Source organism: Nilaparvata lugens, chromosome 14 (assembly GCF_014356525.2).
Source record: "Nilaparvata lugens isolate BPH chromosome 14, ASM1435652v1, whole genome shotgun sequence".
Taxonomy (NCBI): domain Eukaryota; kingdom Metazoa; phylum Arthropoda; class Insecta; order Hemiptera; family Delphacidae; genus Nilaparvata; species Nilaparvata lugens.
This window is the reverse complement of record NC_052517.1, coordinates 13,578,049-13,595,901: the sequence shown is the minus strand read 5'-3', so window position 1 is coordinate 13,595,901 and position 17,853 is coordinate 13,578,049. Positions and strand designations below refer to the sequence as shown.

General features: G+C 34.5%; 1 protein-coding gene across 1 annotated transcript in view; it reads right to left on the bottom strand.

The window, feature by feature from the left end:
• Positions 1-17,853, bottom strand: part of LOC111050946 — a 133,727-nt gene that overhangs the window by 37,616 nt on the left and 78,258 nt on the right. Inside the window, exon 5 of the mRNA XM_039440781.1 lies at positions 4,990-5,065. Within this exon, the coding sequence (XP_039296715.1) occupies positions 4,990-5,065 (76 nt within the window). The remainder of the gene's footprint in view (positions 1-4,989; positions 5,066-17,853) is intronic.

Below are 17,853 nucleotides of genomic sequence, written 5' to 3'. Positions count from 1 at the left end.
ATTCGAAAAAGTTAATTCCCCATTTTCATCCCCCTTAGCTTCACCATTCAATATTATATAATTAAACACTTCCCAAAGAGATAAAACTCTATCTCCTCTAGTATTGACCATTGTATCTTTTGATTTTCTAGCATAAGCTACATTGTTATTATCAACAGGGACTTCAGCTGGGATATTCTGTAATTCACCTACTCTACAATATTCCAATCACCAATTAGAATAGTGTTCATGTTATTATCGGAGATTGACAGGTAATCCCAAAGCATATCAAAATCTCTTTTCCATTCTTCCTCTGACCCCCACTTAGATTGACAAAATAAATATTTCCTCATTACTCAAATCAACTGAAATTTTCTGTTTATAATCATCAATGATGAAAGTTAAACAACATGATAAGGATGTTTTATATCCCATCATAATTCCCCCCTTTGCATGACCAAAACGACTACTCCTTACTGCATACTCCCAAGACAATGTACAGGGTGATTCATAATTATGGTAAAATAATTCAATACGTGATAGTAGAGGTAAAAATAAGAAGAAAAGTTCTTATAAACATACATCCATAAACGCTTCATTAGCGAGCTATACAGGGTGAAAGATTTCGCCCAGAATTCAGTTCCTCTGGTGAAAAACACCGATGCTGAATTGTTTGGGGACTAGTTTTTAAAAAACTTATGGTGGATTCATATGGAAAAATATCTGAAAAATAGTCTGGAAGCTGTAGTGCGAGTAGTTTTTGAGAAAAAAGTTAAAATATGCAAAAAATCCACGTAGAAAAACACAGACTTCTACGTTTGATGCCCAATAACTTTCTTTAATGACCAGTAAACATATAATTTTTTTGAAATAACAATTGTAGAGAATTTAATCTTGAAAAGAATGATGTAAGCTGTGTAAACTAAATTCAAATAATAGTTGAATAAAATGTATTCTTATAGAGAACTAATAGCTCATAGGTTGTAGCTGATTGCAAATAAAATATTCGGTTTTTTATGAAAAGTTTGATTCCTATATGGAAGTAACATATTATCTAAATGACATTAAACTCATACCAAAAGACTAAAGATGATGATCAAAGTGACCTCCGTTGTTCTTAATGCATATGTTCAGACGTCTTCTCATCATTGTCAGACCCGTTCAAATATTCCAGGAGTCTGCTTCAATTATCATTCCTATTCCGTTCAAAATTCTTAATTGGAGTTCTTCAATTGTATCAATCTGAGTATTGTATACTAAGGTTTTCAAGTGTCCCCAAAGATAAAAATCCAAAGGATTCAAGTGTGGTGACCTAGCTGGCCATGGTACTGGCCCACCTCGGCCTATCCATTGATTTGGAAACCTGTGATTCAGGTGTTCGTGTTTACAAACAGCAACACTGAAGTGTGCTGGAGCTCCATCATGCATAAACCAAATGTATTGGCGCAACTGAAGAGGTACATCTTCAGGTAAGATAAATAGCTCCTCTCTCAAAAAGTTTAAGTAGATTATGCCATTAAGCCTGGGAGAAAGCTCAAACAGAAGTAGATGATCTCCTATGATTCCTGCCCAAATGTTTACTGAAAACTGATGTTGTGGACGATTAGGATTGATGGCATGAGGATAGTCAGCTGCCCAAATATGTTGGTTGTGGACGTTAACGATAGCAGTTATTGTGAAGTGTGCCTTGTCAGCAAACTTTTAATCGGTTGTTTAAATTTTGGGTTAACAAGTTTTTCTAAAAACCATCGGCAAATACCAGCACGGGGAATACAGTCTTGTGGCAATAGAGTATGAACTTTCTGGAGGTGGTATGGATGTAATTGTTGCTCTTTTAGGATCCTCAAACTAATGGATTGATTGACATTAAACTGCACTGATTATTCTCTCGTGCTCTTCTCTGGATCTTCATAAATTTCATTAAGAACTTGTTCCTTCAACTCAACAGTCCAAGTGGATCGGGGTCTGCCTGCATAAATGTGCTCTTTGGACATCAAAGAACCTGTTTCAGACAGACGTTGATGAATAGTGGCAAAAAACCTCGAACTTGGACATACTCGGTTAGGAAAGTTTTCTTGATACAAACGTCTTGCTTCAGTTCTATTACTGTGTCCCATCCCATACATTAAATGCACGTCAGCTAATTTGGAGTATGAATAATGTCTAAAGTGACCTGCCGTTTTTTAAAAAGTTAACACTCAACACAAAAAAAGCAAAGTGAAATGGTTACAAATAACTGGTTAATAGATTAAACAAAAAACACAGTGCGGTTACAGTAGGCCTAACTTACGGTTAGTTGTTTTGTTCAACAGTGAGCTAAAATATTTCTGAAAATAATTTTCAGCTGATAATTTATTTTGAATATTTTCTTATTTAAAACAAAATAGATCAGCTGTTTTGGAACAGCTGTTATTCAAATCCATGTTTTATTTGCAATCAGCTACAACCTATGAGTTATTAGTTCTCTCCTCATAAAACAGCAAATTTTTGTGGTGTAATTTACTACATTAGAATACATTTTATTCAACTTTATTAGAATTTAGTTCACACAGCTTACCTAATTCTTTCCAGAATTAAATTCTCTACAATTTTCATTTCAAAAAAATTTTCGTTTACTAGAACTAAATGGCGAGAAATAAGAGTCTATTCCTCATTGCATTTGATACACTATACACAGAAGGGTACCAGAAAAAATAACTTCTCGTTTAAATCACTAAAATCATACTAAATTTAACTTTCAAACACTTTTCACCAATATTATCTGCAATAATGTTATGTTAGAAGGAATTTGAAATAACGCCAGAGATAAGCCCAAAATTAGCGTTTTTTCAGATTTTATGCATTTCATCACCTTTTTCAATAATTGATGGAGATATATTTTAGAAAATTCAGTACACAGGTTTAGCTGAGGTGGAAGAATTTTGTTCACCAAAGATACGCCAACATAGTAACAGGTGTTTTTTGAGATCAAATTGACATAATACATTCAAATTTGGTACAGAGGCTCCGCTGAGGTCTACATGCAGGCGAGCGAAGCGAGCCCGCTGATCTCATTTTTGGACAATCCAGTCGGGGGTCCAGAATTCGGTACAGAGGTTCCACTGAGGTCTATATGCAGGCGAGCAAAGCAAGCCCGCTGATCTCATTTTTGAATGATCCAGTCGAGGTGGAGCCCCCTGGCTAGACAGATATGGCGAGCAAAGCGAGCCTTGTGGCTAGTTTTATTATAAATCATTATCCATTTCATTTTATGGTAATCATAGTATTTATTATTATGATAGTCTACTGAATTCACAAATTGCCTTCTTGTTGGATTAATATTATTATTTTTCAATTGAGCATTATAAGTTTATTTGTGATGTAATCACAGTTGAGCATAAAGGTCTTGGCGGCACCATTCAAACTATTGATCATTACTCCAATAAGTCCTCCTTTTCTGGACTGTTTCCTCACATAATATATGCACTTCGAACATGCTCTGATCATGAACGTCACACGAGATGTTATGCAAGGGATTGCTAGAGGTTTGCAATATGTTTGAAGGATTATCATGTATGTGCTTGTCGTATTTTGACTTCACTACAACCTAACCTCACAAATGTGAAACGTTCAATCCAGCTGATCAGGTGACAGCTAAATAAAATATTCTGACCAGTAAAGGTTGAGTTAACAGTAAGGCTAGGGCCACACGAGCGCACATAGTGCGTCCTTTGCAACTTACTTTTTGCGGCCATCGCCAATGACACCACACGAGCGTTGAGTGTGGTGTGTCAACATCAGTTAGCTTTATGCAATGGAACCACAGTGTCTCGACATGCTTTGTAGCATTTCTGCGCAGTTCAAAAATCACCATCCGTTACGACCTCTGATAATTGGTACGCACGTACTGTACCACATGTGTTGTCACCAATCCACTTCTATGTATTTCTACAATGGATGGACGTCAAAAAGTAAGTTGCAACGGACGCACTTTGTGCGCTCATGTGGCCCTAGCCTAAAAGCTGTGACATGAACACCCTATACCATGAGATATCTATCTACGTTATTGTTTCTCTATGATACTACTCTTCTGTTTGGTTTAATAGTGCTCATGACCATACAGTTGATAGAGTGCTCAATCAGTCCTGTCGATTTCTGGCTCTTTGAGATCTACACGTCTGGGTACAGAGTTTGTTTGAGTACAGAGACTGGTACAGAGACTATATTAAGTCATATCATGCCACCTAATTGGTCAGTCGACATGAGGTTATCCATGAGGAATAAATCTCAATTCTTCATAAATTGCATTTTCGGGTGTTCAAGGGGGTGGGGTCCGAATTAATTTTTGACACATGTTGAATTCAAACTATCAGCAATTTGAAAGACAACATTGTATTCAGAAGCTGGGAATTATTAGATATGAACAGAATAACCAAATCCAATGCAATATAAGGGATGCAAGGAGCAATTTTGGCCCATTCCCTGCACATCTAACAACAGGTGAAAACGTCTCATTGCTGAAAAGTAAGTGTTTCTAATTGAAAAGTTCGAGCTGATAGTGCAAAAGAAATAATGGATTTATGTGAAGCATGAGGGTTGCTATCAACAGTACAGTTGTAGAAGGCAATTGGGCGGGTGAAGCCCACCACTTAGCCAGAGTGCAATGTGCGGAGGCTGCTACTCACCCCTGTACAGTTGTACCCCCATGGGGGTGCAGGGGGCGAAATTCCCGCCAGGCCTGATTATATAATTACTTTAAGCAGAGAAAACCTGTGCAGTAGGTGTACCAAAGATTGTTTATTCTATACTATAAGCTATTCATTTATTTTAGTGAGAGTTGAAAATTCTGAAATTGTGATGAGTCATTAGATAGCCAGATGGAGATAGCTCCAGAGCTGCAACAAACGCGGTTTAAGTGACAGATTAATGTGGATGATGAAACTCTTCTCTTGCTTCTGTGCATACCTACCATGGCTGGTAGAATGCGTTCAGCATGTTAAGTAATTAGGATACCTATGTCAATTCACATACCTGCCGAACTCCGCAAAAACAAAAAATCGGTTAGCTCTCTCTTGTGATCTATATTTTTTGTCCAAGAAGGTTTTCACTGGATATGGAAAAAAATATTTGATTACTCACAATTCTTCAAAGGTAACAGCATTGACAAGCATTGAAAAATAACGTATATTATTATGGGTTTTCACACTAATAAGACATTTGAGGCGATTTATACTGATTATCTTTATCACTTGAAAAATTATAACACAAGGAAGTGAAACTAGACTAAACTATAAACTGATAAATTACTCAACTGGTGGTTCTGTATACCTCACGCATCCTCAAGTATCTGGTGTCACTTGTTGTGATGTCATGTGTGAATCACAATATAATTGACTGAGCGAAGTGAGGTCTAAGACTCAAGTCGACGGTTGTAATGTTGCAATCATATGAATGGGTTATCTGTACATGGCTCATATGATTTAATATCCCAATATAAATTAAAGAAGAAGAAGATGAAGTGATAATTCTAGTATGTGTTGATGTTAAAATAAACAAGTAGTTGAAAATAAAACTGGATGGAAAAACTTCTAGAAAAGAGTCTTATTGCAAAGATGGCGCCCAACTGAAAAACCTTAAAAAATGAGTAGGACACTACAAAATGGCAAACAAACTATGTATGGTATATACCTAACATGGATGACCTGAACAGTTCCAATTGTGTGGTGAAAGTAGACGTGCTCACTCTTACCCCCTTTTCAGAGAAACATCTATATTGCCTCTGCGTCATTTATATGTATTCAAAGTTCTTTCCATGTTCTTTAGGCTAAGTGGCAATTGAGGTGCGGATGTTGCTTATAATACAAGAGGTAATACTCTTAGATGGTTAATAATTCCACCCAGATCATATTGCACTCTCTTTCAAAAGAGCTTCATTTTCTTGGGTCCTAAATTTTTCAATAGTCTGCCCATCGAGATTAAAAATTCAAATAATCTTAAATCTTTCAAATCTAAATTAGGTATACCTATGGTTGATGGATCATTCTCTGGTTGAGATTAATGAGCTTTTTGTCATTCTTAGATGAATACCCTTGACAGTCACTTGTTTCAATTCTTTAATTTTTTTTTTAAATAATAATTATGATTTCTCCATGGTGTGTGTGTGTGTGTGTGTGTGTGTGTGTGTGTGTGTGTGTGTGTGTGTGTGTGTGTGTGTGTGTGTGTGTGTGTGTATGAGTGGGATGAATATTAAGATAATTTAAGATAAGTATTTTCATTTGAGTTTATAGATAAGCATTTTTAGTTGAGTTCTGAATGTTTTTCACTCCTGTTTGCAGACAAGATTTTTCTTAAGCGAACAGTATTGTATTCAATGATCTGTAATATCATTTGTATAATGGAATATTTGTCATGTAAGTGATATCATTGAATAAATTTGATTTGATTTGATTTTATTTGAAATAGAAGAAAACACGGAAGTGAATTCTGCAAATTATGAAATGGTGAAACCAACTGAACTGAATTATGTAAACTATGAAAACAAAGACGAAAGTGAATCGAGCAACGAAGAAAATGCAGCTTTAAAAACTTTGATGATTATGATGTGTAAATTGAACAACAAATTCGCGGAATTGGATGATAGACTCTCAAAGAAAATGGACAAAGAATTCGCAGGAATTGCAGGTAATATGAAACAACTTAAAAAAGATATCAATAGATCTAAAGAAGAGATAAGGAAGGAAATAAGTGAGAAAATTGAAGCTCAAAACAAGAAAATAGAAGATATCAGAGTATAGATAGTTTTGAACCTAGAATAGACAATAATGTAGATGAAATTGAAAAAGAAATTCAGGATATTAAAGCTGTTGGTTAGAAAAATAATAATAATATAACACAAATCATGAATGAAATAGAAATAAACAGTGATCGGTCTGTCAGTGGGCTTCAGGATGAAATGAATAAAAAATTTGAAACAATAGAAAGAAAAATAAAGCAGAATGATAATCATGTCGGTATAGCTAGTGAAAATCAACTTGTAATTAGTGAACTGCAGTTTTGGGGAAATTATAATAACCCTATGAAATTTTTTAGAGTTCAGAGAAAGGTTAGAAATTAAGGGAGTTGACTTGGAAAATATATGCCAGATTAAATGGGGAATAAATCAATGTATGGCATGAAATGCAGCAGAATGGTGGGCTGTAATAAAACAGGTTATGAATAACTTCAATGATTTTGAAAGTGAGTTCATAAATATGTATTGGAACGATGAAATAAAAATGAGAATGAGAAGGAATCTTGAGGCAGGAAAATATTACCCATTTCGAAAATTGAAAAGAACAGATTATTTTTTGAAAAAATTGTGTTTGGCAAAAAACATACATCCAAATCCGAGCGAGGATGAACTAATATTCATATATCCCAACATTTTAAAAGGGAATTGAGGATAAACAGAGTAATTAACAAAATCAAAACAATCAGTGAATACTTAATATTATTAGGTAGCTATAATGAAGAATGTATGGAAGAGTACAACAGCAACAACTATGAGAATAAACAAGGGTATAATACAAGGATTAATGATCAAAACATCGACAAAGAGGAAAGGACAAATAAATTACATAAGTATAACAGGGGACAACAATTCTTTAACAGCAAAGTCATAGAAGAAATTCTGATAATTATAATAAGAAATATCAGAGAGAAATACACGAGAACAAAGAAGATTGACTAGACGTAGGTGATGGGGAAACATCAGAAACAAATAATAAAGAGAAATCAACAACTATTCACAATATTATTATGACAGATATGTTTCATGGATTGATTGAGGAGGAAGAGCCAAAAATTGATCAAAATAGAGACTGTAGTATTGCTGGAATAATGGTTGAGATTGGAACTATTACAGAAAAGATTTGATAGATACTGGAAGTGGAATGAAAAATAAATTTATTAACTGCATGGTCTTGAAACACCCTAATTTTGAAAAAACATTCTATATGAGTTGTGATGCAAGTGATAACAGTATTGGTGTAGACCTATATCAACTATCAGATACACATGAACATGAAGTAGTTGCTTTCAGTAGTAGAAGTTTAAATGAATATGAGAAGAATTTTAACATTACTGAGAAGGAATATTATTATCAGTCCTGCATAGATTCATAAAGTTTTGTACATACATTTACGGACAAGATTTAGTGGTGAAAACTGATCATAATGCATTAACATTTCTTCAGAATTGTAAGCTGAGTAGTGGAAGGATAATGAGATGAACTTTGGCTCTACAATCTTATAGTATTAAATGGATGCATGTACCTTGAAGAGAAAACTTAATGGCAGATGTATTATCAAGGATAAACATAGAAAAAGATGATTTAGAAGAAGCTAAGACAAATTACCACATTTTACAAGTCCTGATTGAGAAAAGTAGGATGAAAAATATACTTAAAAATATTATAAAGGATCATAAGTTAAATAAAATAATAGAAAATATAAATGAAGGCAATAATGATTATTTCATGAATTTATATCAAATTGAAAATGGCATTCTCTTCAAAAAAAAAAAAAATAAATAAAATAAAACTAATAGATGGGCTTTGTGTGTACCAGAGAAATTAGTGAATGAAATGATTTTAGATTATCATATCACCAATTTACACATGGGTGGGGGGGGGGTTAAAGAGAACAATAGAAATGATAAGAGAAAACTGCACGTTTAAAAATTTTGACAGGAGAATATTGAAAGTAATTGAAAAATATGAACTTTGCCAAAAAACAAAAATAACAAATAATATGAAATATGAAGGAGAGATTATGAACGAATACAGTAAAAATAAATTGGAAAAAGTATACGTGGATATCTGTGGACCATTTCCCAAAGGAAGAGGGGGTGTACAATATATTTTCATAGTAATTGATGGTTTCACAAAATTTTTAAAATTTGTGACGTGGAGTTTTAACACCATAAAATACTTGTGAAATAAAACAACTGAGCTTTAATAGAATTGTAAAATGGAAAGAAGAGATAGCCTAGTCAAGGTACCGCTCAAGTAAAATCGAATGTTATTTATGATAAAGAATAATCATATTATCTAAAGCAATAAGAGAACCACGCAAAATTGTAATTCAACAATAATGAGAATTATTTGGCAGAAATAGAATTATAAAGCGGCTTGTTTATTATTGGCAGATTATAAAAAATAGAAGATCCCATGTACAATTTGAGGTTAGAATCCCTTGTTTTGATTAAATACATCAATCGATCTAGGATCAATCAACATTTTATTGAATCGATATCTAACAAATCAGCTGATTGTTCGATCAACTAATATGAATTGAATTATAATTTTTACTCATGAAATATATATTATATATACTAGGGAAGGTTTATGTAAATAGATAACAATGACTATTATTGTTACCCAACTATTTATTGAAATCTAAAAAAGTATGAAAACCAAGAGAACACAAAACTCACATAAAAAATGAAATGTATATCATATTATAGCATCATATATCGAGATTTATTTATTGGAATACTCTCAGACTATTACTTGATTTATTTATTTAGAAACTTTGACTTATCTTTGTATAACAAAGTTGGAGAAACCCTGAATATTAAGTAACCAATTACATCACGTCTTACTGAGATTAGAAAGCCAATCAGAGGAAAGTCTATAAATTGTTTAAGGAAGAGATGAAATTTCTCTGAAAATCATTCTCTCTGGCTTGTGATCTCAACTTGTGAGAAGCACATGGAGATTAGGCTTCTTTCTTCCAATTAATGTTTAAAAGCATCAAGCCAATCCCTTTTTTAAATGTCAAGTATATGTAATCAATGTTGGATTATTTGTGAACTCAGTGTTGTTGAAGAGTTCTTAATTGTAACTTATTCCCGTAAATATATCTTTAATGCTGATAGTAACTTGTAAGAAACCTGGACCATTCACGAGCCCTGCAGAGATGGAAGGACCTGACTAATTGAAGATAACTAATTATTCTACAAGAACTTCAAGAACATCAATACAGTGAGTGTGCAAAATTTGTCTCAAATGAGCTCATTTAATAATAAGGCCTTTATCAGTGAATTGGGGAATTGATCTAAGCACTATATAAATTTATCCAAGTTTAAGAAATTTGCAATGTGTTGAATACTATCATATAGTTTATAAGAACTCTTTTATGAATTTATTTGATATATATAGGAAGCTTATTTCCGTGCACAGCACGAACTCATAAACCCTTAGATCTTAAATTATTATTTTTATTAATTACTATTCATTGATCAAAGTATGCTCTATTAAATCTGTAGACTGAACAGGTTCCAAGTTGTTAAGTTCTGAACCGACTTGAAGTCTATATATTAGTATTGAGAATATATATATTTTTACAGCTCACAACACTGTGAATGCTAATAAACCTTGTGATAATGATTAAAATATTAAAGAATTTATTTATATTGGAATTTATGTCAGCATACAAGATCTTAGAAGTTTTTATTAGTTCCTAATTCATCTCGTGATATACAGTTTGAGCTGTCTTGGTACCAAGCATTTTCATTCCGCAGCATATGTAATTAAGGAATTGATTAATATTGATATTGTTCAGAGCATTCACTACTTATCACTACTTTGATGATAGTAATACTATTCAGCCAGAAAAATCTCACTGATAATTACATTATGAAGTCTACAGTATATCATATAAGGATCCAGAGAACTTCAAGAACTGCCATTGTAAGTTTCAAGGAATTTCAAAAGGGTAAATTGGTGCATACCTGTATTCATGACAAGCGTTTTAAGAATCAACTAGAAAAACCATAGTTGATTTTCATTATTCTCGATTGAATATATGGTTACTGATAATCAGTCACCAACTATCTTTTTGACTTCCTTATTGGTATTCTTCCATAACTTCACGGAAGCAGCAGTATAAATTATTGATCACCAGTCATTGAACCCTATGTTGATTCATTATATTTGGAGTACTCATGCATCTACTACTGAGCTAGAGCTGTGGTCTGAACCCAGCATATTTGCAAGCCGGACGGCCTTAACTTTTTGCAAATTTATTTGCAAAATAGGGATTTTAGCAACCGCTCCAGTATATATCAAATATACTGCACCACATAAGAATGTCGCCCAACATGAAAAGCAATTTATCTCTCTACATAAGAATGGCACCCAACGTGGGGCATGATGAAAAGCTTACCTACTCAACTCTACTATCAATGCTGGATAAAATTATTAATAAAACTGAAAGCTGCAAGAAGCAAAATGGGAAGTTGATTCAACAAGGTATATCTGATTATTTATTGTAAGTTTCTGGCTAAAATAATTGAGTTGCTCTTCAAGTCAAAATTTTTCAAGCTGCATAAATACAGACAAACTGTATCACATGAGTTTGATAACATAATTTTCAATAATGGAGAAAAATTGGATGGAAATTTCCATGAATTTTATTGCAAAATTATTGATCTTGATTTTTAAATCCAAATATTGTATGCTGACCAGGGTTATAGGCTATTTTAAATATAAGAATATTATTGATATTGAGGAAGATAAGGCCCTACTTGAAATCTTAAGAGCTATATTAGTTGTAAATTTTTTCATGTTTACTGCCATACCTGAGTCACATTGACAATCCATATAGCCTATATGTATTTTATGTAGCCTACATGACAGTATTCATAGAATGCAAAGTATGATTGACAGACTGAAGGATTATTGTAGCCGCTGGAACTTGACAGTGAATGGTGATAAGTCAAAAATGATGGTGTTCAGGAAGGGGGGTAGATTACGCAAGAATGAGAAGTGGAGGTTTGGAGAGGAGCCAATAGAAGTAGTCAAAGAATACAAGTACTTAGGTGTTACATTCACATCCACACTATCATTGACTAGTCACTTCAAAGATAAAGTGTCAGCAGCAAAATATGGTGTGAATAGTTTGTGGGGAAAGTTAATTACAAACAATGATGTCTCAGTATCAACGAAACGGCAAGTTTTTAATGCGGTGAGAAGGCCATGGTTACATATGCCGCAAAGGTATGGGGGTACCAACAGAGAGAGCAACTAGAATGCTTTCATAGATTCTTTCTTAAAAGACTGTTTTGCTCACCAATGAACACACCTAATTATATATTGTATCTGGAGAGTGGGGAGGGCGTTTTATGACTAGATACTTTGAGAATGAATGTGAAGTATATAGTAAAGACTATAAACCTACCTGAGTTCAGATTCACAGGAAGAATAACAAGATTGATTGCGCAAAGCAAATGTGGATGGTACAAGGATTGGAAACATTTGTATGTGCAATACAATATGGACTGGATTGATCCAGTGACCCAGCCGAGTTCATGGAGAAATGGATGTGAAATTATCATTGAATGGATACATGACAGATTGATAGAAACTTGGTGGAATAGGGCCGCAACTTCGCAGTTCCACTCAATGTATCAGAGACTAAGAACGTCGCATACAATTGGAAGAGATTATATTAATGACGAAAACAAGAGACGTTTTATCAGTATGATATTCAGAGTGAGAGGGTCACTGTTACCTCTGAATTTCAGGGTAGATAGGAATGATAATAGCTATATATGTTCACTTTACAATAGCAGGGAGATAGAAGACACATGCCACTTCTTGGGTCAATGCACAGTACTGGGAGAGTTTCGGATGAAATGGTTCGTTCGCTGGATTATAGAAGAGGAAACTATACTTAGATACCTGAATGGTGAAAACTGGAGAAGATTGGTGGGCTATATTGATGAGGCTTTGAAGTATCGGGAGCGATTGGTTTCAGAGTTCAATTACTAAGAACAACATGAGGGTTATATCCTATGACATTTATAGTACCGTAGAATTATTGTAATTTATGTAATTAAATATACAGTTGTATACATTTATTTATTTATTTTTTATTTTTGTTTTTGTTGTCTCTCTTTCTCATCTTTATACATGCAAATCAAACTAAATGTATTTATTGGGTGAATGATTTGAGAAGTCTTGCTGCAATTTAGAATAATTATATGATGTGCTAAGGTCTGATGATGAATTTTCCTTTTCTAAAATTGATAGCTTTCATTCGGAGCGATTGAATGAGAGTATTGATAAGATGTTGTCAGAAATAATTCAGAACTGATTCGAGAAATCAGCTTATCAGAAAATTGATATGATATGATACAGATAAACTACCAACTCTGGCTGATGGCATGTGCCATGCCAATTGAATTTTTGTTATTGCTTTGGAATTGTAATTGTGCTTTTAATATGAGTATCAATAAATTCTTTATCAATCAATCAATCAATCAATCAATCAATGTACATGACACTTGATACTCTTAACATCACACTATTTTATCCGAAATAGGCACTGTCAATACATTCATTTTAATATTCCTGCAATTAGGTAGTACACTTGGCACCTTATTCAAAGTATTCCACATAATATCGTCACCATGAACCAGTCTCCAGCTAATTCACAGATCTCCTACTTCAGTGATCATCCCCAAAACCCTACAAACATGACACCGGCTGATCAACAACTCCAGGACAATGCAGCAGAGACCCCTCGGGAGAGAGAAAAGGAGGCAGCATATGCTCCATCAATTTCGACCCACAAAACCTGGCCCAATTGTCCTCCACTGGGATTGATAATGCCGTCAACGACATGAATACTGAGGGGAGTCCAGCTGGTGGAGATGAAGGAGTGAGGGCGTCCAACTCGTTGCCGACATCTCCTCAGGCAGTTCCAAGCACCGCCGAGGGAATAGGGAATGCCGCCACCCAATCGCCGACCAATGTGACCAGCCAACTGTCATCCGCCGCCACCAACCTGGAAAAGCGCAATACCACATTAGACTCTTCAGTCGGCTGTGTTACAAATCACCTGATGAACGATTCCTCGAGCTAGTTTAAGCTCATGCTCAACCAAGCCATGGCAGAGCTGATGAAAGAGCTGATATAAAAACTATCCGGGAAGATAACAAAACTGTCAACAAAAATACCAAAGCCATCCAGGGGGATGTCAAAACGATCAGGCAGAATGTTACAGCTATGGATGAAAAATTTTCTAGCTTCAAAGAGGAAGTGAAAAGTATGATAGACATTAAAATAGATACGCAATGTACAGTTATCAAAGAGTTAGAAACCCGTATAGATGAAGTCACCTGTCAAGTAAATGAGCGGTTGGATGAGGTACCCAAGGAAGTAGGAAAACAGTTGGACATATTAGGTAAGGAGCTAGGTACCACTATCATAGGAACTATAATGGAAAAGGTATTAGAAAATAAATGTGAGATAGAGTCAAAGGTGGAAGAAAATAATAATGAAATAGGAAAGATAGTCAAAGAACAGAATAACATTCAAACATGTATGACAAACTTAACGGAAGAAGGAATAAAATCAAGAGAGAGAGATATGACATGTTAGAGAGTGCTATAGGTGGACAGCAATTAAAATTAACCAAATTATACAGTGAAGTGAACAGAAAAAAAAACTATAGATAATAAATGGACCGCAAATGAAGAACAAGTCTCCAGAATAGAGACACGCATAGAAAACATCCCAGCCAGCAGAATGCATTATGCGCCGACTGAACTTGTAAATGGTGCTCAGCTTTTCCAAGACCTTGAAAAATTTGACAACTTCTACCGTCACATGCAACCCAGACCATTTGTGGATCAAATAAGAGCCATTCAAGAACTGATACCCACCTCTTGGTTAGTGTGGCATTTCCAACTGTCCAGTCTACTACTCGGTGAGCCGCTGATGTTTTTCCAGAGCCAGGTGCGAGATCTAAGAGCCTGGAGGATTTCCTCTCCCAGTTCCTGCAGCAATATTGGAGCAAGCATAAGCAGTTGGATGCACTATCATAGATTATATCATGCACATATGATAATAGAGGCGGACAATCCTATACAGAATTTGTGGCTAACATAATGTATAGGAACTCCCAATTGGACGAATCTCTAGCTGACTCATCACTGGCTAATATACTGTTCAAAAAACTTCCTTTCCATGTATGCATGATGCAAGCAGTATCTTCCATTTCCAGTTGCAAAAAACTGATAGAGCATTTACATTGTATCCAATCAGTTACTCCTGAACCAAGTCAGGTAAATGATCGAGCAGGAAACTTCAATCATTCTCCTCAAAATAATAGCAACAGTTTCAGACGGAATTATAATGGTGTGAATCATTTGTCAAATGCTGGAACAAATGCTCGATATGCAAGGTATACTGAAGATAATAATGGAGGTCACTCATTTGAAAATAGTTCCAGAAACAGGTTTCAGTATCAAAACAGTAAACGGTATCATAAAGAAGCACATTATGACAGCAGATATCGTTTGAATAGAAATAATGAACAGGACGTAAATTTCAGGAAACAGGACGATGATAATCAAAATCACAATAGAGTAAACACATCATATACAGTGGCACATGCAATAAAAACAAACCAACACCAACATGCAGATAACCAACAAACAGAACAAAGCCACCACCACAACAACCCGCTACAAAATAAAGAAACCAAACATGCATCAGAACCAGTCCATAAAAAACAACAACCCATATTAGGCCTACTATTCCCCCCAAAGACCTAACACCGGCAACCATCACAACACCGAAAACAATCTACAGTATCAATACAGAAATATTTAAGGAGTTACCAATAATAAAAACAAAAAATGATGTACCACAGTCATACACTGAGCCTGTGCACCAGCATTCAACCTCCCCACCGCAACCCTGGTTTGAGCAGCCACATGCCTCACCTGGGCGTAAGCATAGTTTGATCCACTCGTGGCACACTAAATTCAAAGAGCAAACCGCCACCAAGGAAAGCAGGATGTGTGACCGACAGGATGACATCAGAGTGAAGCAGTGTATCCAACACAGGAAGGCCCACAGGAGAAAGCAACGAGGAAAGCCCCAAAAAAGAGGTTATCGCCTCCATGCTCAGTTCAAACACTGCAAGAAACATGCACAGAAACCAGGCAACCATGGGAGGAAGGCAGCATGCAGAGAGGACAACTGGCACCGAAATGTATGGGATAATGGGACTATCATGCACCCAAAGCACACGTGGTTCAAACAAGCAGCTTACCATTGTGATTGCAGCTATGGAATAAATAAAAGGAATATGCTCAAAAACAAGGAAAAATTAATAACAGATATGGGTTTAGATTTATGAAGAAAGAAATTAATGGATGATGAAATGTGTTCAATAAAATGGAAAGGAATAGTGAATTGTTTATTGGGAAAGAAAGTATATGATTGTTGTTTATTAAGAGGTTATGTTGTGAGAAATATCATAAATATATTGATTTATTTGTGATGATCATTAATATGACTATGATGTCAATTAAAGAATATGTTATCAATGCAATGAAGAATGAGGGCATGCCATATGCTGAGGAAATTGATTCTAGATTCTACAAAAACATTTTGAAACTCAGAAAAATTCAGGATACACAAAGTAAATATCCTAGGCTATCACAGATAAGAGAGTTATTAGAAAATTGGTCGTCTGAGCCACCAGACTATTTACAGATATCAAAGTTCAATGTCTCTAGCCTCAAGCTGTATTATTGTAACATTTAAAGAAAAGAAAAGTAAACAAAAATATCATGATGAAACTGTCACTTACATCACCATTCGCCGATTACGTACCTAGGCCTATAGCAAACGCCAAACAATGCAGTTATCCAGTCGACAAGTTATTCACTTCGACCAGCTAAACTAGTACCTAAAATAAAGAAATGGAACATTTAGAAGCCATCTATACCATCTTCACCACCCACAAACTAATTAAATAGTAACTTACCGTGCAAGTCAAGATCACAAAATGGTGACAGATGCATTAATAAGAATCCAATAAATCGATTGTCCACTGTTCTGAATCATCAACAGCCAGTGCCACATGAATCATAACCTACAAAACTATCTTCTCCCAAAATATTCAAGTGTCATAAAAATGTAAATTATGTGTATGATATTATAAAAAGTACTCTATTATTATACGAAAGTACTCTATTATTATTTTCCCAGATTGGAACACCAAAAATTATAGTCAGTGATCATGGAACACAATTTGCTTCACCAAAATGGGGAGAAACCTTATCTCAGTTAGGAATAAAAACATATAAGTCAGCTGTTTATCACCCGGCAAGTAATTCAGCAGAAAGGCCATTGAGAAGGCCATTCAGAAGAATGCTTGGAACATACTGCCACAACAATCATGCTAACTGGGGAAAATATGTTCGAGTAGTAGAGGAATTATTAAATAATACTTATCACATGAGTATTGGCATGACTCCTTTTGAGGCCTTATATAACAAAAAACCAAATCGAAAAATAGAAAAAATAATCAAGTTTCCTGGAGATCAGGTTGTAAGATCGGAGCAAGAGTTACATGACAAGATAAAATCGAGATTACATTGTGTTATATATCTTAGAAAAAAGAATTATGATAAAAAAATAAAAATAATTACTGAATTTGAGATAGGTGATAAAGTTCTTGTCCGAAATGCCAATTGTCTAACTCCTTTGATAAAATAATGAAAAAATTGTTACTTCTTTATAAAGGGCCTTATGAAGTTATTGAAATCAAATATGGAAATGAATATACCATTGCAGATGGGAAAGAAATAATAGGAACATATAATGTGAATGATCTGAAATTATTCAAGGAATAGAATTGAGATGACATGATCTATATTCATATGTTATAATACTATATACATTGTTGTATACTTATTTTCTTGTTCAATTATAATCATAATATTATCGAATGTTTGTATATTAATAGAAAAAAGTTAGATATTATGATATTATATGCTGTTATATTCTCATTCTCATGTTATATTCTTGATTGATTACAATATATTATT